Source organism: Bubalus kerabau, chromosome 18, assembly GCF_029407905.1.
Source record: "Bubalus kerabau isolate K-KA32 ecotype Philippines breed swamp buffalo chromosome 18, PCC_UOA_SB_1v2, whole genome shotgun sequence".
Classification (NCBI taxonomy): domain Eukaryota; kingdom Metazoa; phylum Chordata; class Mammalia; order Artiodactyla; family Bovidae; genus Bubalus; species Bubalus kerabau.
Genome location: NC_073641.1, coordinates 12,007,264 through 12,032,604, shown reverse-complemented (window position 1 = coordinate 12,032,604; position 25,341 = coordinate 12,007,264). Strand labels below are relative to the sequence as shown.

General features: G+C 40.8%; 1 protein-coding gene across 1 annotated transcript in view; it reads left to right on the top strand.

Moving 5' to 3' along the window:
- NAIP (NLR family apoptosis inhibitory protein) overlaps positions 1–25,341 on the top strand; it is a 42,692-nt gene that overhangs the window by 7,048 nt on the left and 10,303 nt on the right. Inside the window, exons 4-10 of the mRNA XM_055554820.1 lie at positions 3,429–3,510; positions 5,145–5,196; positions 8,843–8,971; positions 11,171–11,270; positions 16,446–16,527; positions 18,244–18,301; positions 18,560–20,665. Coding sequence (XP_055410795.1) covers positions 3,429–3,510; positions 5,145–5,196; positions 8,843–8,971; positions 11,171–11,270; positions 16,446–16,527; positions 18,244–18,301; positions 18,560–20,665 — 2,609 coding nt within the window. The remainder of the gene's footprint in view (positions 1–3,428; positions 3,511–5,144; positions 5,197–8,842; positions 8,972–11,170; positions 11,271–16,445; positions 16,528–18,243; positions 18,302–18,559; positions 20,666–25,341) is intronic.

Here is a 25,341-nt window from a genome sequence, read left to right as displayed (position 1 = left end):
ATATTTCATTCATCTCTCACATACCTTTCCCCAGAAATACAAATAACTAGATTATTTTAAAACAAATCTCAGATATTATATAATGTCAATTGTTTATATTTTAGCATATAACTCTAAAATGCAAGAATATTTTTTAAAAACATAACCATAGTATTATTCTGCCTCCTAAAGAGGATTAGCAGTAATTCCTCAATCACATCAAATATCTGAGGCCGTGTTCAAATGTCCACATCCCCTCTCTCTTTACTGTTTACTTTCTTTACTGATTTGAAGTAGGATGCAAACAGGGTCCATACATTACATTTGGTTGATATCTCAAGGTTTTTAGTTTACAGATTTCCTCCTCCCTGACTTTTTCTTGTCACTTTCTCATGAAAGGAGCCATGTAGTCTGTCCTGTAAAACTTCCTCCCCTGGGTCTGGCTGAATGTTTTTCTGGTGTCATTTAACATGTTTCTCTACTTTCTGTATTTCCTGTAATCTAATAATTGGATCTGCAGTGTGCTTTGGCTCATTTTATTTATCATACTTGTCATGCACCTACCACATGCAGAGAAGTTGCTGGTTAGATCTTAGGTCCACCACAAAAAAAACTGGGCTGTTGTTTAGGATTATATGTCATCTTTCACACAGACAGCCAGGCTCACAGAAATGGAAGGATGTCTGATCTGTTCAGTAAGAAAAAAAGCAATATGAATGCATAGTGTATGGACTTGTTTGAAATATATAGAGGAAAAGTTAAAATATACAAATCAAACAATTGATATCTTAAGGTTTGGGTTTGTCAGGAGATGAGGTGGAGAGGGATTTTTCACATTTTACTTTGTTCGCTTCTATCTTGTTTAAATTCTGGGAAACAAATGTATTTCTTTTAAAGTTGTAAAGAAAGTGAGGGGATGGGAGGGAGGAAGAGAACAAAGAAGGGAAGGGATTGGGGGAGAGAGAGATGGAGAGGAAAGAGAAAGGGAGGGGAGCTCTTTCTGACAAGCAGATGAAACAGTTATAGGGATGCATGAAGCCAGATGGGTAAATATTGATTACTTTTTGGCGGTGCTTCAGGGCTTCTGGGATCTTAGTTCCCTGATCAGGGATCAAACCTGCATCCTCTGCAGTGAAAACAGAGAATCTTAACCACTGGACCACCAAGGAGCTCCCCAGATGGTTAAATACTTTGAATGTCATTCTGGTTCGTTGATGAATCAAAGACAGACACCCAGCCAATCATACTTAGCGTTGACAGTGCCCCACGTGGGTATGTGCTGAATGAACATCAATCCTGGCTCTGGGGCACCTGTCTCAGCTTCACTTATCCTTAGGGCCCTGGGCTATACACTGGGCGACTCCCAGCAACACCATCCACACAGACCCTCATGCGGTGGCCGAGCACCAACCAGAGCTGCACATTCTGTGTCGGGTGGCCCTCATACACCTTCTCTGATATACAGCCTAGGGAAAGGTGAGAAGCATTGGGGGAGGATGTGAGTCCCCTGCTCAGCCCCAGATCAGGAGGGAGCTAAGGTCTGCTGCTGCAAAGAGGAGGGCAGAGCGCAGAGGCTCAGAGGTGCACAATGCTGCTTCCTAACACCCAGACCCTAGCCATGTTACTGAACCTCTGCATCTCGTGTGCAAAAAAAAGAAAAGATAATCCATAGATGGTTGGTTGTTGTAAGCATTATAAACAAAGTATATGGAGCAAATGCCTTGTGAAAACTACCATGTATTATATGACCATTTCACCTTTCCCCTGTTTGTCATCATGAGTATATGGTTAGCCAGTGTATTTCAGAGCTGGAATTAGAACTAAGACTCCTCCAATTTCTTGTTGATTGTGCCCTAACCTCAACTGTTTGGGCATCATTTAAAAAAATATATATTTATCCACTGGCTGCTTCGGGTCTTTGTTGTGGCACATGTTATCTTTGTTACGTCATTCAGGATCTTTCCTTTGCCCATGGACTCTCTAGTTTTGGTGTATGGGCTCAGTAGTTGAGGTGCTTGGGCTTTGTTGCTCTGCAGCATATGAGATGTTAGTTCCCTGACCAGGGACAGAACCTGTGTCCCCTGCATTGCAAGGTGGATTCTTAACCACTGGACCATTAGGAAGTCTCTGAGCATCAGTTTTTGGTTTGTTGCTGCTTTTATAAACTATGGACACAATGTCTGGGTATATTCCTACAATTTAAAATGTTAGTATTCAGTGTACTGTGTGTGTGTTAGTTGCTCAGTCCTGCCCAACTCTTTTCAACCCCATCAACTGTAGCCTGCCAGGTTCCACTGTCCATGGGATTTCCCAGGCAAGAATACTGGAGTGGGTTGCCGTTCCCTTCTCCAGGGGAGCTTCCCAACCCAGGGATTGAACCCAGGTCTTCCATATTGCAGGCAGATTCTTTACCGTCTGAGCTACCAGGAAAGCCCACTCGGTGTACTAAATCATTGTAAATAAATAAAATGATTTTTATTGTGTTTTTAAAAGAAGTAGTATGTATTGAGCTCCTTCTCAACTCACTCTAAGCATATGGGGAGGCCCCATCCCTCATGTGCTATGTGGATTGTGTGCAGATTTGGGTTATGTATGGATTTGAGTTGTGTGGGGATTTAGGGCACTCCTTGGAAGGATCTGTACATCTAAAAACTGGGGACCTCAGTGACCCAGGGAGATGGCCCTAGAGCAATGTATGACTCATCTAATGGAGTTCACTTTCTCACATCTGTTCAAGAGAACACTGGTGAGATTGACCACTTTGACAGGGGAGGTGGTATGACAGAAAAAATAAAAAGGTTTATCTCTTCCCCATGAGTGGCAGAAGTGGAACTAACACTCTAGCCTCTTGACTCTCAGCCCTCTGAAAGGAAGCTTAAATTTGTAAGAGAGAGATTTTTAAAAAGTTAAAATTGCTTCTGTTTTGTGGAAAGGAATGTGTTTTTTTAAGTGTATTCAATATGCTCTTTTTAAAAAATTCTATCAGTTTCCATTGTATATTTCTAAGGAGTAGTATATATGTTTTTCAATAGATGAAATTTATTATGGTTTGTTACCTTTACCGCCAGTAACTTTTATATAAGCATAGGAACTAGTTTGTCACTGTAGTTTAACTTAACAAAAACACCTCCAATCTATATACTGTTATAAATCCATCTCTTTGATTGTATTATGTTTTGTTTCAGGAGAAAAGATAACCTGAAGATTTAGTTTTGCATTATTACACATGTTGTCATTAATGGAAATAGTAATTATATGATAATAAAGATAACTGCCATAAGTTTTGGGGCAACTTTTTTGACAGTTTTATCAAAGTGAAAAAGAATGTAAAGTACACAATGCAATAAGTTTTAACGGATGTTTTTTGTGTCACTGCAGTTATAAAGATACAGGATATCTCTATCACAGTATCAGGGTACACTTTAATTTTGTTTGTTTGTTAATTATAGATGTGAATTTCTTCAAAGTAAGAAATCCTTAGAGGAAATTACCCAGTATATTCAAGGCTACAAGGGATTTGTTGACGTCACGGTAATTTATTATCCTTTTAATTAATTTTTGCTGGCGTGCACTTGCTTTACAGCATCGCGTTAGTTTCTGCTGTACAGCAAAGTGAGTCAGCCATATGTATACATGTGCTGTGAGCGACGTCGCTTAGTCGTGTACAACCCTTTGCGACCCCATGGACTGTAGCCCATCAGGCTACTCTGTTCATGGGATTCTCCAGGCAAGAATACTGGAGTGGGTTGCCATTTCCTTCTCTATGGGATATTCCCGAGCCAGGGATCGAACCCACATCTCTAATATCTCCTGCATTGGCAGGTGGGTTCTTTACCACTAGTACCACGTGGGAAGCACTGTACATATAACCCCTCCTTTTTGTATTTCCTTCCCGTTTAGGTCACCACGGAGCATTGAGTAGAGTTCCCTGAGCTATACAGTAGGTTCTCATTAGTTATCTATTTGGCATCATGGTAATTTATAAAAATTTTATAAATTAATTAGAATGAGGAGCATACATCCCTCTTTTGTCATGGCCTCTCCTTCTTTCTTCTTCCTTTATTCCATTCCCCTACCTCTCATTGGGCAGGTGGAAGAAAAACATGTTCTTTTGGTCAACTAGAGTCTTAGAATGGTCTGCCTTCCTGGCAATTCTCTCCTCTTGGACTGAGGTCAGTTCCTCTAGCTTCCAGTGTCCTCATGAGACATTCAGACCACAGGACGCTACCCACAGTAAGCCTCAGAGATGGTTACGCTATGCTCTATCATGTGACTTCCCTAGTGGCAGGTGTTGGGAAAACCCATCTTACACAGGCTTATGCAAAAAAAAAAAAGCGCCGAGGGCTGGATATATTGGCTAACATGACTCAGATGAGAACCCTTCAGCGGCAGAAGTGTTTCTTCAGAGAGAAATCTGGATGCAATTTTCAGAGAAGAATCAGTTACTCAACACTTAACCATCCTTCTGAATCCAGTTTCTTTCCTATATCTCATACCTTCCTCATTAGTCAAAGGACCTCTGTGATATCTTATTGTAACTTAGCTTTTGAATTGAATCTCTGGAAAAACTGACCCAGAAAAGGCTTCTTGTTGAGTATAAATATTCACAGGTTTTCTTTTCCCATTACACTGTGTAAAAAATGTCAATATTAATAGAAATAATAATTAAAAGAATAATTCTCTAACAACTCTGCCATTCAATTCAATTAAACTCTTAATTTACAGGCAGGGGGTGGAGGAGGGAGTTCTTTTAATTTTTGTTCATAGATAGTTGTATACTTCAAATCAGTAACTTGAATTTTTTTAGATTCAGGTACAGTCGATCTACGCTCAGACAGTAAAGTGTCTGTCTGCAATGCAGGAGACCCGGGTTCGATCCCTGGGTTGGGAAGATCCCCTGGAGAAGGAAATGATAGCCCACTCCAGTATTCTTGCCTGGAAAATCCCATGGACAGAGGAGCCTGATAGGCTACTGTCCATGGGGTTGCAAAGAGTCAGACACGACTGAGCGACTGAACTGAACTAATAGTGAATATATCCAATATATATATAATTTTATTGGATATATTCACTGTAGAATATTGGATATGTACGTTAGATACTTGTGGCTTATTTATTTTATGCACAATATTTTATATAATAGCTTGAATTTTCATTTTCTTCAGGGAGAACATTTTCTGAATTCCTGGGTCAAGAGAGATTTATCTGTGGCATCAGGTAAAGACTCAGACATATTTAGAAAAGCTCTAGTTGTTTATTTCTTTTGCTTTATTCCCCCTAACCTTTCCATTTTCCTCCTCATTTTGTGGTGCCATGGTAATTTTTTAAAAAACCATTTCATTAGAGTTTCTTGGTCTCCTGGGGTGACTTAATTTTTTAACATAAATGAACATAGGGAAATATATCAGGGTTGGGTCCTTAATTAAATTTCCCTTAAAACAATTAAGGTTTCTGGATAAAATGGTTTTGAAAAATTCTTATATGGATCAGTGTCTATTAAGAAATTTAATGTGAAATAATAGAAAATAAATGTTGATCTCTGCCCCCAATTCCTGGCACAGAGCTCCTCAGTTCAGTTCAGTTCAGTCACTCAGTCATGTCCAAGTCTTTGAGACTCCATGGACCTGCAGCATGCCAGGCCTCCCTGTCCCTCACCAACTCCTGGAGTTTACTCAAACTCATGTCCATTGAGTCAGTGATGCTATCCAATCATCTCATCCTCTGTCGTCCCCTTCTCCTCCTGCCTTCAATCTTTCCCAACATTAGGGTCTTTTCGAATGAGTCAGTTCTTCGCATCAGGTGGCCAAAGTATTGGAGTTTCAGCTTCAGCATCAGTCCTTCCAATGAATATTGAAGACTGATTTCCTTTAGGATGGACTGGCTGGATCTTATTGCAGTCCAAGAGACTCTCAAGAGTCTTCTCCAACACCACAGTTCAAAAGCATCAATTCTTCAGCACTCAGCTTTCTTTATAGTCCAATTCTCACATCCATATATGACTACTGGAAAAACCATAGCTTTGACTAGACAGACCTTTGTTGGCAAAGTAATGTCTCTGCTTTTAAACATGCTGTCTAGGTTGGTCATAACTTTTCTTCCAAAGAGCAAGCGTCTTTTAATTTCATGGCTGTAGTCACCATCTGCAGTGATTTTGGAGCCTAGAAAAATAAAGTCTGTCATTGTTTCCATTGTTTCCCCATCTATTTGCCATGAAGTGATGGGACCGGATGCCATGGTCTTAAGTTTTCTGAATGTTGAGTTTTAAGCCAACTTTTTCACAGAGCTCCTAAAACCCATGTAATTTCCTAAGTGATAAGATCATGAGGAGCATCTCTTGTTCTAATATTTGATCTTTGACACTGTCCCTGATATAGGGCTCCTAAAACCCTTGTAAACCCCTAAGTGATAAGAGCACTAAGAGCACTTTTGGTTTCTGATGTGGTGACTCTGGGTGGGCTCTTGGTTGGAGGTTGGTCACTGGGAGGAACAAGTTATGATTAGAAGCTTGGAATTTTCAGCCCTACCCCCTTTTCTTCATATCGGGGAAAGGGGATATAAATTGAGTTAATGATTGATCATGCTGACTGCAGCCATGAAATTAAAAGACGCTTACTCCTTGGAAGGAAAGTTATGACCAACCTAGATAGCATATTCAAAAGCAGAGACATTACTTTGCCAACAAAGGTTCATCTAGTCAAGGCTATGGTTTTACCAGTAGTCATGTATGGATGTGAGAGTTGGACTGTGAAGAAGGCTGAGCGCCAAAGAATTGATGCTTTTGAACTGTGGTGTTGGAGAAGACTCTTGAGAGTCCCTTGGACTGCAAGGGGATCCAACCAGTCCATTCTGAAGGAGATCAGCCCTGGGATTTCTTTGGAAGGAATGATGCTGAAGCTGAAACTCCAGTACTTTGGCCACCTCATGCGAAGAGTTGACTCATTGGAAAAGACTCTGATGCTGGGAGGGACTGGGGGCAGGAGGAGAAGGGGATGACAGAGGATGAGATGGTTGGATGGCATCACCGACTCGATGGACATGAGTTTGAGTAAACTCCAGGAGTTGGTGATGGACAGGGAACCTTGGCGTGCTGCGATTCATGGGGTTGCAAAGAGTCGGACTAGACTGAGCAACTGATCTGATCTGATCTGATCTGATGTGAGGACGCCTCCATAAAAATCCCAGTAGTTTGTGGATCCAGGAGCCTTTGGGTGTGTGAACACAACCACACTGTAAATGTGACACATCCCAACTCCACGGGGAGGGAAGCTCCCAGATCTCTGTGAGCCAGCGCATCTGTGCGTGTGTGCATGCCAAGTCGCTTCAGTCATGTCTGCGTCTTTGCCACGCTATGGGCTGTAGCCCACCAGGCTCCTCTGTCCATGAGATTCTCCAGGCAAGGATACTGGAGTAGGTTGCCATGCCCTCCTCTAGGGGATCTTCCCAACCCAGGGATCGAACCTGCATCTCTTATGTCTCCGGCATTGACAGGCTGGTTCTTTACTAGTAGCGCCACCTAGAAAGCCCCCAGCTCATCTGTACCCTTGATCACGTCCTTTGCTAAACAAATATAAATGTTTCCCTGGGTTCTGTGAGCCACTCCATCGAATGAAGTGGAGTGGGAGCAGTCTTATGGGATTGAGCCTTTATTCTGTAGGATCTGGTACTACTAAGTAGATAGTGTCAGTAAATTGTAGGACACCCAGCTGGTGGTGCAGAGAATAGCTGGGTGGGGAAAGTATCAGAAGTATTGTGAACGTGACGGTAGTGTGAGAGTAAAGGAGACACACTGGAGGAGAAGACTGAGGTTTTCCAGCACAGTAAGTCACATTCCAATGAAAAATGAAGTGAAGGCCGGAATCCTGGGATTAGATGTCATACTGAAACAAGCTTTCATCTTAAGGAATTTTGCAGTATCCACTTTTGTTACCATATTTAATAGACACATAAGTTGGTTTTCAAATCCTCAAGGGGTGCAGAAGACTAGAACCAAACTCTAGGACCAATGTGGAAAGTCTAATGGAGACCACCCCCATACAGCTAACACCCAAAGGGCAAGAAATAAATCTGCCTCCTTTTTAGGGGGCTTCAAGCAAGATTTGCCTTTCTCCAGTCTTGATACTAACTTGGGGAGGAAGAGAAGCTGCTCTAGCTTACTCTTGCTTTATTCTGATGCTCTACAATGAAAAGATAATTTGAAAATATTTTATTATAAAAAAATGTATACAAAAATACTACTACTACTACTACTAAGTCACTTCAGTCGTGTCCGACTCTGTGCGACCCCATAGATGGCAGCCCACCAGGCTCCCCCGTCCCTGGGATTCTCCAGACAAGGACACTGGAGTGGGTTGCCATTTCCTTCTCTGATGTATGAAAGTGAAAAGTGAAAGTGAAGTTGCTCAGTCGTGTCCGACTCTTAGCAACCCCATGGACTGCAGCCTACCAGGCTTCTCCATCCATGGGATTTTCCAGGCAAGAGTACTGGAGTGGGGTGCCATTGCCTTCTCCAGTATACAGAAATAAGACCATAGCAAATCCCCACCAGGTATCCACCATTCGGTTTCAACAATTTAACACGTGGTCAGTCTGGTTTTGTTTCTCCTTTTCTAACCCCCTCCTTCAATTGTATTGAAACAAACTCAAACATACTGTTCTATCTGTAAACACAAAGAAAGAAAGAAAGAAAGTGAAGTCGCTCAGTTGTGTCCGACTCTTTGCGACCCCATGGGCACCAGACCAGGCTCCTCCGTCCATGAGATTTTCTAGGCAAGAGTACTGGAATGGGTTGCCATTAAGGATAACTCAAACACTGATAGTAGCAGTATCAAAGCTTGCTAGTCTCACCGTATGTCTTTTATTCCAGTCTGTTGCAATGGCAGCAACAGTCCTTCGTTTGTTAATGAAGAACTCCTCCTGCAGTCTTTCAAGTCCTGGCACCCGTCGTACCCAGTGGGAGCAGCAGCTCTGGCCAAAGCAGGGTTTTTCTACACAGGTGAGCCAGCGGTTTGGCCCAAGCTCTTGCCTTGCTGCCCACTGATCTTGGGCTTGTATTTAACTAGGCTCAACAATCCCTACTTCTCATTATTCCTCACATATTCTTTTTCCTTTCGGTATCATAAATCCTCTCCCAATTCTCCACACCTCCTTTAGGTAGTAAAGTCCCAGCCTTGAAAACTTAAGGTCTGGGCTAACAACAAATACAAGTATTCTGTTGGGAATAATTATCATGCCTTGGTACACTTTACTCTCTACCCCCACTCCTCTGGAAACTGTCACATGACTCTGAGTCCCTCACTCTTGAACCAGAGCCCAGCAGTCAGATGTCCATACCTACATAGCAGAGGAGCTGGGACGTTCGATTTTTTTTTTCTTCCACGTAGCAATGTGCCCAGCTGAAAATTGGAGTTTCTGTTACTAAGGAAGATTGAGAGATATCTAGGAGTGTGGATAGTGGTCTTGTAAAAAAATATATATTTATCTGACTGTGGGATCTTGGCTCTTCGTTGTGGCATGCAGTATCTTTAGCTGCAGCACAGGAGCTCTTTAGATGAGGCATGTGGGACCTAGGTCCCTGACCAGGCCCTCTGCATTGGGAGCACACGGTCTTAGCCACTGGACCAGCGGAGAATTCCCCTGGATAGAGGGTCTTTGCCACACTCTCCTTGGAAGAGAAAGTCAGAACATTCCTTCTTATAATTCCTAAGCATGGAGAATCTGCCATCGGTTCATGGTATTCTCTCTTTAGCTACTGGTCGTCAGGAGTCCCACGTTGTCATGTGCAAAGAAAGGGGGGCTTCCCCTCAACTTCACCTCTGCCTGTGGTATAGAAAGGTGAACTGATACTGTATCCTTTCTGGGGACCTTGCTGACCTTCTCCACACCAAACACACATGCTCAATTACAGTGAAGGTCCATGGGGGAACTTCTGCAGTGGGGTCAAGTCATGAATAACACAGAGTAGTACAGAGCAAGGGAGTGTAGTGTTCACTTGAACTAACAGACGTGTTCCATTGGTACAAAAATCTTAATGGCTCAGTATCTTAAGCACTTAGAGAGTTAGTGCTCCCCCCTTTCTTCTTGCTCTCTCTGTTCTCACTTCCCTGTGGCAGCCTTGCTCAAGGACCTTCTGCCTAGCAGTGTCCTCACCCTCTTCCTTTTGAACTCCTCCTCACCCACAAGTCCTAGTCATCTCACCTTTTGGGGATCTTGCAAGCTCTAGGACCTCCTATTTCTGTACAGACACAAAGGGAGATTTTCCTATGCTCTGGCTTTATAATGACTGCAGGAGTCCAAGAGGAGAAGGAAGATGAGGAATGTTCCATCATCTTACTAGCGTGGGTAGCTGTTCCCTTCTCCAGGGGATCTTCTCAACCCAGGAATCGAACCCTGGTCTCCCACATTGCAGGCGGATTCTTTACTGAGCGGATTCCCAGCTGAGCCACCAGGAAAGCCCAGGACTACTGGAGTGGGTAGCCTGTCCCTTCTCCAGTGGCTCTTCCTGACCCAGGAATCCAACCAGGGTCTAATGCATTGCAGGCGGATTCTTTATCACCTGAGCTACCACGGAAGCCCTCTTAGAAACTAGGATGTTTCTAGTTCAGTGCTTTGGTAGATCCAGATGCTAATTTCCTTCCAAAAAATAGAATCTCACACGAAGACTTGATCCTATTTCTAGTGGAATAAACCTATAGTAAGAGGTGTCTGATTCTTCACGATCTTACTTACATGAGAGTGGCTGTATTTGCTCATATATATTTTCCTGAGCTCCAGATGTATTCTTTCTGATTTATTCATTGAACAGATAACTTATTAAGTGCATAATAAGTGCTAATCACTGTTCTAGGTCCATGAGATTCATTGGGGAGCAAAACAGACAAAAACCTCCTCCTTCATGGAGCTTCAATTCCACATTCTGATTTGCAAATCTCTTGCCCCATTGAATGAAGAGGGGACAGGGACAGGGTTTGATCAGTGTGCATGGTACATAGGAACATTCAGTGGCACTTGTTCATGACCCCACTGGTGCGAGAAGAGCCCTAGTTAGAGTATTTCCTCACCGGTGACACAAAGTTGTGACTTTGTCACAAAATCTGATAGAAAGTGTAAGTTGGGTTTTGCTAATATGGTTATTATCTGTGTCACTTGGCAAATCCATCGGCCTGCGGCACTGATGCAATTTCCTCACTTCTAGGCAAATCGGACATTGTCCGGTGTTTTTCCTGTGGAGGATGTTTGCATGAATGGAAGGAAGGTGATGACCCATTAGAAGAACACGCCAAATTTTTTCCCAAGTAAGTGGAATGAATGCTTAGTATCTACAAATCTGGATGTATTCTAGCAATTTCCCCCTCATTTTATATTCTGATGAAGTCTTTGCCCACCTGTCTCATTCTTACAGTAAGGGAGGAGTCTTCCTTTCTTTCATTCCATTGCTTTTGCAACCCCCTTCCCATCTAGCCTTCCTCACAATAGTTACAGTGCAGTTTTGCTTCAGTCATCATTTTCACATTACTATCTATGTTATCATGACTTCATAAACGGAGCTTTGTAGTAAATAATTTTTTTCTCTCCCTGTACAACTTCCAGTTTTTGTAGGGAGTGACAACTGTTTTATCAGTATGTTTGCTTACTTTTTTTCCCTTAATTCACACATAAACTATTGTAAAGTGCACAATCCAGTAGCCTTTAGTACATGAACAGTGTTGTATGATTACCTCCACTAAATCCAAAACATTTCGTTATTCCAAAAGAGAACTGTGTACCCGTGAAGCAGTCATTCCTTGTCTCCCCAGTACACCCTATTTCCTGAGAGCTTTAGCTTTCTGTTGCTATAGATTTACCCTCTTGGATATTTTATGTAAATGGAAGCGTATAATATCTTTTGTCTCTGACTTTACTTAGCAGTGTTTTGAGGTTCATTCATGGTGTAGCATGTATCAGTACTTCATTCTTTTTTATGACGGAGATATATGTAATTGTACATGTGTATATATATGTGTGTATTTCAGTTTCTCCATCTCACCAGTACCTGTTATTTTCCTTTTTAAAAAATATAGTCATTTGCCTAGTTTTTAAAATGTATTTAGCACCAGTTCATCTTCAAATTCCCCCAAATGTTTAAATCTCCTCTCCAATCATTCATACTTATAATATAGCCCACTATTTTCATTTTCTTAAAGAGGCTGTCATGAAGTCTCTGACCTGCTTTAATATGAACTCTTTGTCCTGAAGTTACCTTAGGATACTAGGGTTGTTCTTTGAGTCATCCTAGAGATCCCTATTGCCTCTCTCCTGTGTTTCCTGGATCTGTTGTCATCCTTTTCTTGACTTATTCAAACTCACTTTGAAATACTCCCCCACAGATCCCTGGGAAAGACTGCATAAGAAATGCATGTTTTAGCTTCCACTTAATGCATATATCTGAATATTTATATATATTTTCTCATGCTCGTTTGGTAGTTTAGCTAGGTATGGAATTCAAGGTTGGAAATCATTTTAATTCCAAATTGTAGAGACATTGCTGCCTTTTCTAATAACTTCCAGTATTGCTGTTGAAGTTCCATGTCTTTCTGATTCTTAATCTTTTTATTATTTCTTCCCATTCTGGAGGCATTTAGGATTTTCTCTTTGTTTCCAGTGTTCTAAAATTTCATGAAGAAATGGCTATTTTTAAATATTTGTTTTCTGTAGCTCTTTAACATTTTGGAGGGCTTATTTCTCACTCACCAAACTCTTCAAAAATGTTCAACTATAAGAGGACATTTTGTTGTTTTCACTTTGTAATTAGTAAATGCTCTTCTAGAAATAAATATTAATACAAATAGGTCTTAAATGCTTCTATCTAAGATTCTCAAGAGATATAGTTTTGAAGGTGTTTTCACAGAAGTAGTTGCATTTTTCTTTATTTGGATTTAGTATTTAGTAAATTGTTAAACAGTGGAGATGGTCTTCTTAGTTTTTGGAAAAATAAACTAGGATACAGTCTGATTGCATTTAGGACCTTTTCTCGACTCTGTCATTTCCTTTTTTGTGAAGCTTTTTATTTCTCCTCTGCCTTTTTTGTTTGGTTATTATTTTTGTTTTTTGGTCCTCTGAGTGAGGCTTGACTCTTTTGCCTCTCTTTTAAAATTGCAAACTAGGATGCCCTTAAATAAGCATGTGGGACTTAAAGGAAAATTAAAGAAACCAATGAACCTACCACTAAAGTTAAGAAACTGAATATTATCAAGTCCTTAGAAGGCTAGTGTGTGCCTATCTTCCAAGTTCTGATTATATCCTTGTCCCTTTAATCCAGAAGGCTTCCCTGTTGCCTCAGTTCTGCCTGCAATGCAGGACACCCAGGTTCGATCCCTGGGTTGGGAAGATCCCCTGGAGAAGGAAAAGGCAACCCACTCCAGTATTCTTGCCTGGAAAAGCCTGCCAGGCTCCACTGTCCATGGGATTGCAAGAGTCAGACACGACTTAGTGATAAAACCACCACCAATTCTGAAATTCGTGCAATTGTTCCTTCTACTCCGAATGGTTTCACCAGCTACATATGTATCATTAAACATACTTAACTTTGCCTGTTCTATAAATTCAAATAAATGGAAGGATACTGCATGGTTCTTCTGTGATGACTGACTTGTTTTACTCCATAACGTTTTTGAGACTCATTTATAATTATGTTAGAGTTGCAATTTACTTGTTCTCATTGCTATATAGTATATTGTTTTATGAATATAAAATTTATCCTTCTAGATTCAACATCTGGGTTGTTTTCAGAATGTTGCAATTCAAATAATGCCTCTATGAACCTTCTTGGACATAATTTCCAGTGCTCATATTCCTCTAGGATACATAACCAGCCATGGAATTGCAAAGTAATACGATGTACACATTCAACTTTACTCTTTTATGCAAAACTTTTTCCAAAGTGGCTGTACTGATTTATATTCTCACTGGTATAGATGTTTCCATTCTGTCTGCTCCCTCACTAACTTAGTATTGCCCCAATTTTTGTCAATCTAATTACTAATAATGTTGAACATATTTTCATATTTTCCCACATAGTTTCCTTGCTCTTTTTCTTCAGAAACATATCTTGTGTATTCTTTACCCTTTCCTCTTTCTTATTCAGAGAGTATATGAAATATCCTTTTTATCTCCCTTGGTACTCCTTGTTCGTGAGTCTTTATCTGATGTTAATATTCTGTAGCCACTCCAGCTTTTAGTTTTTGCATGATTCTGTATTTTTTGAATTTTTTTTTTTTTGGCTGCGGAGTACAACGTGAGGGATCTTAGTTACCAGACCAGAGATCAAACCCAGAGAGAATGGAGTCCTAACCACTGGACCACCAAGGAATTCCTAAAATAATTTTACTTTTAACCTGTAACTTTAAAGTGAATTTCTTGTAGACAGCATAGGTGGGTCTTGCTTTTTTAACAGTCTGACAACATCTGCTTTCTTTTTTTGTTGTTATTGTTGTTTGTTTGAGTTTTTTGGCTGTGCTGTACAGCTTGTGGGATCTTAGTTCCCTAACCAGAGCCCTGGCAGTGAGAGCAAGGAGTCCTAACCACTGGAGCACCAAGAGATTCCCCAATATCTGCTTCCTACTGGGAGTGTTTAGAACATTTACATTTAATAGAATCATTGATATGGTTGGATTTTAATCTACTATTTTGCTATTTTTTTTTCTATTTATCCATCTCTTGTTTGTTTCTTCTTTTCCTGACTTGCATTTGAGTATTTTTCAATATTCCATTTTATCTCCATAGTTGGCTTTTTAGCTGTACAACTTTATCTTTTTAGTGCCTGCTCTATAATCTACATAATGCACATTTAACAAATCACAGTCATCTTCAAATAATTTTAGAACAATTGACATATAATGTATGAACCAATAGTATACTTCTATTTTCCCCTTCCTATTCTCTGTACTATTGTTACCATATATTCTACTTCACATGTATTCTAAATCTCACAATGTAGTGTTATATCTTTGTTGTAAATAATTATCTTTTAAATACATTTTAGAAAGAGAGAAAGCATATTTCATATTTACCCAATGAGTTACCATTCCTGGAACACTTCATTCCTTTGGGTAAAACCAAGTTTCCATCTGTTATGATTTTCCTTTTAAGAAGAAACTTAAGAAGAACTTCCTTTAACATTTCTTGTAGTACTAGTCTGCTGGAAGCTAAATTCATTGGCTTTATTTGTACAGAAAAGTCTGCATTTTACCTTCCTTCAGAGTAGGAGTAACCTTTCCCTTGATGGGTTTATCTGCACAGTCACCTTGGACAGAAGCATTTAAAGTCCTGCTAGCTTTTTCTATAGCTGCCCTTCTATTCCTGGGCTCATCTCCAAGTCATTCATCTAGGAAAATAAAAATGATGTGTCCTCTGGCTTTATCTCCTGCTTTCCTGTAATTCAGCAGCATAAGAATAAGCGGAGAGAGTTGTTTCTAGTTTTATCATTTACCTACTCACATTTATAGTTCTCATTTATCCAAGTTAATGATTGTGAATAGAGCTCTGTAGAATTTTCTTCCTGGGTTCTTCAGGCAAACACCATAACTGAATTTAGAAAGTATCGTATGTTCCAATTTCATGATGTCTAGCAAATTGTTTTTAGGGCCATTCTCTAGTCTTCATATTGATGGAGGTTTTTTTTTTCTGAAATAAACTTTTTATTTGGGGGTATTTTTAGATTTAGAGAAAAGGTGAAAAGATAATACAGAGTGTTCCTGATTTCCATACTCAGTTTCCTCTAGTACTAACATCTTACATTACCCTGGTATATTTGTTAAAATTAAAAAAAACAACACTGGTACATTACAGTCAACTCCAGGTGTTTACCTGTGTTTCACCATTTTTTTCCTGCTCATGTCCTTTTTGTTGTCGTTGTCCCAGAATCCATAGATGGAGTTGTTGTCTCTATTTTCTTTCCACTAGGTTCATTTTAGTTGGTTTCATGGATGAGTGTTAAATATGCTCCCACTCCACCAAATTGGCTGGTTATCCCCACCATTACTTTATGAGCCATTTACATCTCTGCTCCCAGGAGCCACAGTCTACATGCCTTGCTTGATAAAGACACTGACAGACTCACAGGAAATGTTAATTTTATACTTAATCTTTGCCACTAAAACTCTGACAGTGTTTTTGAAAACCTAAAGCAAAGGTTTCATTGCATACAACTATCTCTGTAACTCCAGTACTTTGGCCACCTGATGTGAAGAGTTGACTCATTGGAAAAGACCCTGATGCTGGGAGGGATTGGGGGCAGGAGGAGAAGGGGACGACAGAGGATGAGATGGCTGGATGGCATCACTGACTCGGTGGACATGAGTCTGAGTGAACTCTGGGAGTTGGTGATGGACAGGGAGGCCTGGCGTGCTGCGATTCATGGGGTCGCAAAGAGTCGGACACGACTGAGCGACTGATCTGATCTGATCTCTGTAACTTGTAACTTGTGTGCTTAGTTGTCAGTTTCTCCAGAGTGTGAAGTCCTCCGCAGAAGCGAGTCCAGACCTTCAGAGCCACGATGAACTTTCTGAGTTAACGGTATCGAATGCAACCTTGTTTATTTTCAGAGTGTGTGATCATGTGATTAAGAACAGTTTTGAGCAGGAACTACTCATCATAAATAAGTAGTGTCAGTCACTCAGTCATGTCCAACTCTTTGTGACCCCACGAATTGTAGCCTGCCACTCTCCTCTGTCCATGGGATTCTCCAGGCAAGAATACGGATTGCCATTCCCTTCTCCAAAGAATCTTCCCAACTCAGGGATTAATCTGGGTCTCCTGCATTGCAGATTCTTTACTATCTGAGCTACAGGGAAGATCCATCATAAATAAATCAGTCAATAAATTCTGCCAATATCTGTTAAGCATCTATTAAGAGCTACTTACAGATGGGGATACTACATTAAACACAACATAATGCCTAGCTTCATGAAATGTAGAGTCAGTCCCTTCTACTTTGGTGCCCAGACTTGTTTGGACCTAAGAGTTGATTAGCATCCAGGCTACCTAGATCCCATCAGTGATCTTCATTTGAAGGGCAGTAAGGTCTGACTTGCTAGTTGGCTTTTCTCAAAGCTGGGAAGATATGTTTCTTTTACAAATGCAAATGACCAACCAATCTGACAATTAATGGTCAGATTAATAGGTTGACCCCTTTAAACTAAGAAACTCTATATATTTCTCTGGAATATTAGCCACTACCAATTTAACACACACACACACACACACACACACCCCCCTTATTTGAGGCTGTATATTAAGTATATTGTCATCCCATGAAAAAGAAAACAGAGTAATTTGCCATTCATTTGACTCATCTTTTACATTTGTGAACCAAAAACGAAATTGAAGGAAAACATTTGGGGGTATAGAAATAGCTGTTTTTATTTTATTGATGTATATGTGACTTACAATATTAATTCCAGGTATACTACATAGTATTAGATATTCTGTACATTACAAAATGATTACTACCATAAGTCTAGTTACTGTCTGCATCATAAAAAGTTATTATAGTATTATTGACTATTTTCCCCTTGTTGTACATTCCATCTCTGTGACTTACTTATTTTATAACTGGAAGTTTGTATCTCTTAGGGCTTCCCTGGTGGCTCAGATGTTAAAGCGTCTGCCTGCAATGCGGGAGATCTGGGTTTGATCCCTGGGTCTGGAAGATCCCCTGGAGAAGGAAATGGCAACCCACTCCAGTATTCTTGCCTGGAGAATCTCATGGATAGACGAGCCTGGTGGGCTACAGTCCACGGGATCGCAAAGAGTCGGATATGACTAAGCGACTTCACTTTCACTTTAACTTTTGTATCTCTTAATCCCTTCCACCAATTTTGCTCATCTCCCCCCACCTCCCTTAAAGAACTTATTTTTAAAAGAAGAAACTTAATCTCCCTATATCCCAGGTATGTAATATTTAAAATACTTTTAATAACTGAGATCAGAAGCTACACCGAATAGTTTCTGGAGGGTCCATCTTGCTCCTGACACTGTGATTCTAATCACCTGGTCAGTAATCACTGCTCATGTCACCCAAGGAATGCACTGTTTGGGTACCATATAGAAGCATACACTTGCATGTGTTTGCAGATCACTTATTATTTCATATTTGTAGCACTCCTCCCTGCAACTGGCATAAACACTTGAGGGTGGCTTGTGTTTAGAAAATGTCTGGTTTCTGATTGCAAGTTGAGGCCCCACCCACTTATACAGATGTTAACTTAATAGAGAATTTTCTTTTCAAAGGAAATCACAAGTGAAAGCAATCTTGAAGAGTCAACAGCAGTTAGTTCTATAGTGCCAGGTAAGGATTTGGAGGTAGCACATGGGATTATATGAATGTGTACATATCTTTGTATATAGAGGATTTTATTATATTATTTATTTATTTATGGCCAAAATACACAGCATGTGGGATATTAGTTCCCCAACCAGGGGTTGAACCTGCACCCCCTGCAGTGGAAGCATGGAGGCTTAACCACTAGACTGCCAGGGAAGTCCCATATGTAGGGGATAATAGGAATATTTGTTTATAACTGTGCCTCCTTTCTTTTCTCCACAGAGGTGGCCCAGGGTGAAGCCCAGTGGTTTCAGGAGGCAGAGAGCCTGAGTGAGCGCCTGAGAAAAGTCTATACCAGTGCTCCTTTCTGCCACATGTCTTTGCTTGAGATCTCTTCCTGTCTAGCCACTGACCAGTGGCTGGATTGTGATCTGTCCTTTGCTTTAAAACACATCACCAATCCTGTGCAAGAGCCTGTGGTGTTGCCTGAAGTCTTTGCTAACTTGAACTCTGTCATGTGTGTGGAGGGTGAAGCTGGGAGTGGAAAGACCATCCTCCTGAAGAAAATAGCTCATCTGTGGGCATCAGGATGCTGTCCCTTGTTAAACAGGTTCCAGCTGGTTTTCTGTCTCTCTCTTGGCTCTACCAGACCGGAGCAGGGGCTGGCCAGTGTCATTCGTGACCAACTCTTAGAGACAAATGTATCTGTTACTGAAATGGGCCTAAGGAATATCATCCAGCAGTTAAAGAACCAGGTGTTATTCCTTTTGGATGACTACAAAGAAATGTGCTCAGTCCCCCAAGTCATAGCAAGGATGATTCAAAAAAAACATTTGTCAAGGACCTGCTTGGTGATCACTGTCCGTACAAATAGGGCCAAGAACATCCGCCGATACCTAGATACAATCATAGAGATTAAGGCGTTTCCTTTCTATAATACTATTTCTATATTACAGAAGCTCTTTTCAGGTGATTTGACCCGTCTGCGAAAGTTGATGGTTGACTTTGGAATGAATCAAACTTGGCAGGGAATTCAGAAAACTCCCTTGTTTGTAGCAGCAGTCCGTGCTAGTTGGTTTCAGAATCGTTTTCATCAGTCCTTTGATAGTGTGGCTGTCTTCGAGTCCTATATGGAATGCCTTTTCTTAAAGCACAAAACTGAAGCTGACCTTCTCAAAGCAACTGTGTCCTCCTGCGGTGATCTAGCCTTGAAAGGGTTTTTTTCATCTTGCTTTGAGTTTAGTGATGAGGACCTCATAGAAGCAGGGGTTGGTGAAGAGGAAGATCTAGCCATGTACCTGATGAGCAAATTCACAGCCCAGAGACTGAGGCCAGTCTATCAGTTTTTAAATCCTGCATTTCAAGAATTCCTTGCTGGAATGAGGCTGACCGAACTCCTGGATTCTGATAGGCAAGAAGACCAAGATTTGGGACTTCATTATTTGAAACGAATCAACTCAACCTTGATGGTTATCTATCCCTATGCCAATTTTTTGAACTGTGTCTCCCGCCATCCTTCAACAAAGGCAGGGCCAAAAATTGTATCCCATTTGCTTCTCTTGGTGGATAATAAAGAGACACTGGAGAATGTATCTGAAAATGACGACTATCTGAAGCATCATCCAGAAATTTCAGAGGTGATGCAATTTTTCAGGTTGATGTGGCAGTTATCTCCACAAAATTACCTTTCACTGGCTTCAAAACATTTGCTAGCTCTGGCTATAAAGATTGCGTATCAAAGCAACACTGTTGCTGCATGTTCTCCTTTCATTTTGCAATTCCTTCGTGGGAGAACCCTGTGTTTGGATGTGCTTAAGTTACAGTATTTTTTTGACCACCCAGAAAGCCTGTTATTGTTGAGGAGCATCCAGGTCTCCATAAATGGAAATACATTATTCAAAACAGATATGCCCTTGGAAAGAATTTTAGATAAATCCCAGGCACCAACTATAGATCAGGACTATGCTTCTGCCTTTGAACTTGAGAGTGAATGGAAGCAGAGTTTAGATGAAAAACATGAAATCATTCAGCATTTTCAGAATATGCGACTCAATGCACCACCAGCCATCAACACTGGCTATTGGAACCTTCCTTCAAAGCAGTACAAGATTCCCCTTCTGGAAGTTCATGTGACTAATACCTATGCTGTGGATCAGGAGATGCTAAGGTTTCTAATAGAGGTTTTCTCAGCTGCACAGCACATTGAACTCCACTTGAACCACAGCAGGGGTTTTATTGAAAACATCCGCCCAGCTCTTGAGCAGTTCAGGGCGTCTTTCACCAAGTGCTGCATAAGCCAATGTGAGCTGAGTGCAATAGAACAGGAATTGCTTCTCACTCTAACTTCCCTAGAATCTCTTGAAGTCTCAGAGACAACCCATCTACAAGGTAAGCTTGAACCTATTTTAGATGACTATTGTGATGTGTACTTCCACTTTTTCACTTAGTTTTAAATGGATAAAAACTTTTGAAAGCATGAGACTGTAAAACCTTGCTGATTGGACAATTTAAATTTTACTAATATATTTCTCTTAGTAATATGAATTAGTGAAAAGCCTCCAAATAATAGAATGACTTTCAAATTCTAATATAAATAATAAAATGACTAATGAAGGCTCTTAGTAAACAAATGACTGCTAGGTTGCTTCAGTCGTGTCCGACTCTGCACGACCCCATAGACGGCAGCCCAGCAGGCCCCGCCATCCCTGGGATTCTCCAGGCAAGAACACTGGAGTGGGTTGACATTTCCTCCTCCAATGCATGAAAGTGAAAAGTGAAAGTGAAGTCGCTCAGTCCAGTCGTGTCCCACTCTTAGCGACCCTATGGACTGCAGCCTACCAGGCTCCTCTGTCTATGGGATTTTCCAGGCAAGAGTACTGGAGCTGGGTGCCATTGCCTATGTAAATAATGCTTGAGAACTACTCTCACCTCACCTGCTTCATGGAAGAAAGGGCTTGTACTCTGGGAAATAAACAAGTAGGAAGTAATACCTCCCAGTTATTTTTGTCTCCTTTCACTTGTCTAAGCAGTGTTTTAGAGTTTTTGGTGTAGACTGTATCATTTTTCATTAAATTTATTCCCAGATACTTGTGTTTTTGATACTCCTGTAAATGATACTAATTTTTTTCATTTTCTGATTGTTACTAGTATGGGTTTGATTTTCAGCAGTTTGTTAAATGCCTAGCAGTGCTTTGCTTTATATCTTACTTGAGGGACACTGAACATTTTTTGAATCTGTGTTGATATTTAACTTCAAATTTAGAAAAATTTTGTTCATTTTTTTCAAATATTTTTATTATGATAAAACACCTTTTTCAGTATACAATTTAGTGGCATTAAGTAGAATTAGAGTGCTGTGAACCATCGTCACTGTTCACTTCCACAACCTTTTCATCATCCCAAACTTTGTACCTATTAAATAACTGCTTCCTCTTCCTAGCCACTGAGGTCTCTGTGAATTTGTCTATTCTGCTTCATATAAATGAATACATACAATATTTTGTCCTTGTGTGTCTGACTTCTTTCATTTAGCATAATGTTTTCAAGGTTCACCCATGTTGTAGCCTGTGTCAGGACTTCACTGCTTTTATAGCTGGAATAATACTGCATTGTATGTACATATACAATGGCTTTCCGGGTGGCTCAGTGGCAAAGAATCCACCAGCCAATATTACAGACATGGGTCCTATCCCTGGGTTGAGAAGATCCCCTGGAGAAGAAAATGGCAACCCACTCCAGTGTTCTTGCCTGGGAAATCCCATGGACAAAGGAGCCTAGTGGGCTATGGTCCACAAAGAGTCGGACACGGCTTAGTGACTAAACAACAAATATATCATGCTGTTAATCAATTCATCAGTTGATGGACACTTGCACTGTTTATTCTGGCTAAAGCTGCTGTGAACATGGATGCACAAATGTTACTTTAAGACCCTGCTTTCAATTCTTTTTGGTTTATACCTAGAAATTATTGGATCATATTAATGACAGTAATTCTATTTTAATATTCAAGGAACCTCCAAACTGTTTTCCACACTGGCTGCAGCATTTTACATCCCTACAAACAATGTACCAGGGTTCCAGTTTCTTCACATCTCCAAGCTTTTTTTGTTTTTTTAAAATCAGAGACATCCTAGTAGGTGTGAAATTATATCTAATTGTGGTTTTGATTTTCATTTTCCTGATGACTAAAATGCTACTGAGCATCTTTTCATGCGCTTGTTGACTGTTCAGTTCAGTTCAATTCAGTCGCTCAGTCATGTCTGACTCTTTGCGACCCCATGAATCGAAGCATGCCAGGCCTCCCTGTCCATCACCAACTCCTGGAGTTCACCCAGACTCATGTCCATCGAGTCAGTGATGCCATCCAGCCATCTCATCCTCTGTCTTCCCCTTCTCCTCCTGCCCTCAATCCCTCCCAGCATCAGAATCTTTTCCAATGAGTCAACTCTTCGCATGAGGTGGCCAAAGTACTGGAGTTTCAGCTTTAGCATCATTCTTTCCAAAGAAATCCCAGGGCTGATCTCCTTCAGAATGGACTGGTTGGATCTCCTTGCAGTCCAAGGGACTCTCAAGAGTCTTCTCCAACACCACAGTTCAAAAGCATTAATTCTTCGACGCTCAGCTTTCTTCACAGTAGTATATCTTTTTTGAAGAGAGTCTATTAATTCGTTTTGTCCATTAAAAAAAATGAAAGTGTGGTTTATTTATCATGTTGTGTTAGTTTCTGGAGTACAGCAAAGTGATTCAGATTGTGTGTGTGTGTGTGTGTATACACACATGTATGTATATTTAAGATTCTTTTCCACTATAGATCATTACAAGATATTGAATATAGTTCCCTGTGCTATACTATAGGTGCTTATTTTATACACAGTGTGTATCTATTAATCTCAAACTCCTAATTTATTCCTCCCTCCTTCCTCTTTCCCCTTTGGTAACCAAAAATTTATTTTCTATGTCAGTGAGTGTATTTCAGTTTTGTAAATAAATTCATTTGTATTACTTTTTTAGAGCCCACATATAAATGGTATCATATATTCGTTTTTCTGACTTATGTCACTTAATATGATAATCTCTAGGTCCATCTGTGTAGCTGCAAATGGCATTATTTCATTCTTTTTTATGGCTGAGTAATATCTCATTGTGTGTATGTGTATCACATCTTCTTTATCTAGTCATCCTTGATGGACATTTAGGTTGCTTCCATGTCATGGTTATTATAAATAGTGCTGCTATGGATATTGGGGTGTATGTATCTTTTCAGAATAAGAGTTTTCTCTAGATGTGTGGCCAAGAGTGGGATTGCTGGATTGTAGCTCCATTTTTAGTTTTCTAGGGAACCTCCAAACTGTTCTCCCTAGTGGCTATATCAATTACATTCCCATCAACAGTGTAGGAGGGTTCCCTTTTCTCTACATCCTCTCCAGCATTTATTGTCTGTAGACATTTTTTGTTCTGTTTTTTGTCTATTTGTAGACGTTTTGATGATTGTCATTCTGACTACTGTGAGGTGATACCTCATTATAGCTTTGATTCACATTTCTCCAATGATCAGTGATTTTGAGCATCTTATGTGCTTGTTAGCTATCTATATGTCTTCTTTGGAGAAATGCTCTTGAGGTCTCCTGTCCATTTTCAGGTTGGGTTGTTTGTTCCTTTGCCCAATCCCATGGACTGCAGTACGCTAGGCCTCCCTGTCCATCCCCAACTCCCGGAGTTTACTCAAACTCATGTCCATTGAGTTGGTGATGCCATCCAACCATCTCATCTTCTGTCGTCCCCTTCTTCTCCTGCCTTCAATCTTTCCCAGCATCAGGGTCTTTTCCAATGAGTCAGTTCTTTGCATCAGATGGCCAAAGTACTGGAGTTTCAGCTTCAGCGTCAGTCCTTCCAATGAATATTCAAGGACTGATGTCCTTTAGGATGAACTGGTTGGATCTCCTTGCAGTCCAAGGGACTCTCAAGGGTCTTCTGCAACACCACAGTTCAAAAGCATCAATTCTGCAGTGCTCAATTTTCTTTATAGTCCAACTCTCACATCCATACATGACCACTGGAAAAACCACAGCCTTGACTAGGCGGCTAGAGAAGCCTCAGCAAGACAGTAGTTGCTAGAGCGGTGGCTGTGCGGCAGCTGTGTGGAGCCACTGGAGCGGCTCTGAGGAGATACCCCATGTCCAAGAGCACAGGAGAAGCAAGAGGGTAGGAGGGGCGAAATCACATTTAGAATCAAACCCCATTGCGCCATAAACACTCAGAGGGCTCAAACAAACCTTGTGCACACCCGCAACGCCATGGACCGCAGCACGCCAGAGAAGGAGACGACAGAGGATGAGGTGGTTCGATGGCATCACCGACTCAAAGGGATTGAGTTTGAATAAACTCTGGGAGTTGGCAATGGACAGGGAGGCCTGGCACGCTGCAGTTCATGGGTTCCCAAAGAGTCGGACATGACTGAGCGACTGAAATGAACTGACTGGACAGATCTTTGTTGGCAAAGTAATGTCTCTGCTTTTTAATATGCTGTCTAGGTTGGTCATAACTTTCCTTTCAAGGAGCAAGCCTCTTTTAATTTCATGGTTGCAGTCCCCATCTGCAGTGATTTTAGAGCCCCCCAAAATAAAGTCCCTCACTGTTTCCACTGTTTTCCCATCTATTTGCCATGAAATGATGGGAACAGATGCCTTGGTTTTAGTTTTCTGAATGTTGAGCTTTAAGCTAACTTTTTCACTCTCCACTTTCACTTTCATCAAGAGGTTCTTTAGTTCTTCTTCACTTTCTGCCATAAGGGTGGTGTCATCTGCATATCTGAAGTTACTGATTTTCTTCTGGCAATCTTGATTCCAGCTTGTGCTTCATCCAGCCCAGCGTTTCTCATGATGTACTCTGCATATAAGTTAAATAAGCAGGGTGACAATATACAGCCTTGATGTACTCCTTTCCCAATTTGGAACCAGTCTGTTGTTCCAGTTCTAATTGTTACTTCCTGACCTGCATACAGATTTCTCAAGAGGCAGGTCAGGGGGTCTGGTATTCCCATCTCTTTAAGAGTTTTCCACAGTTTG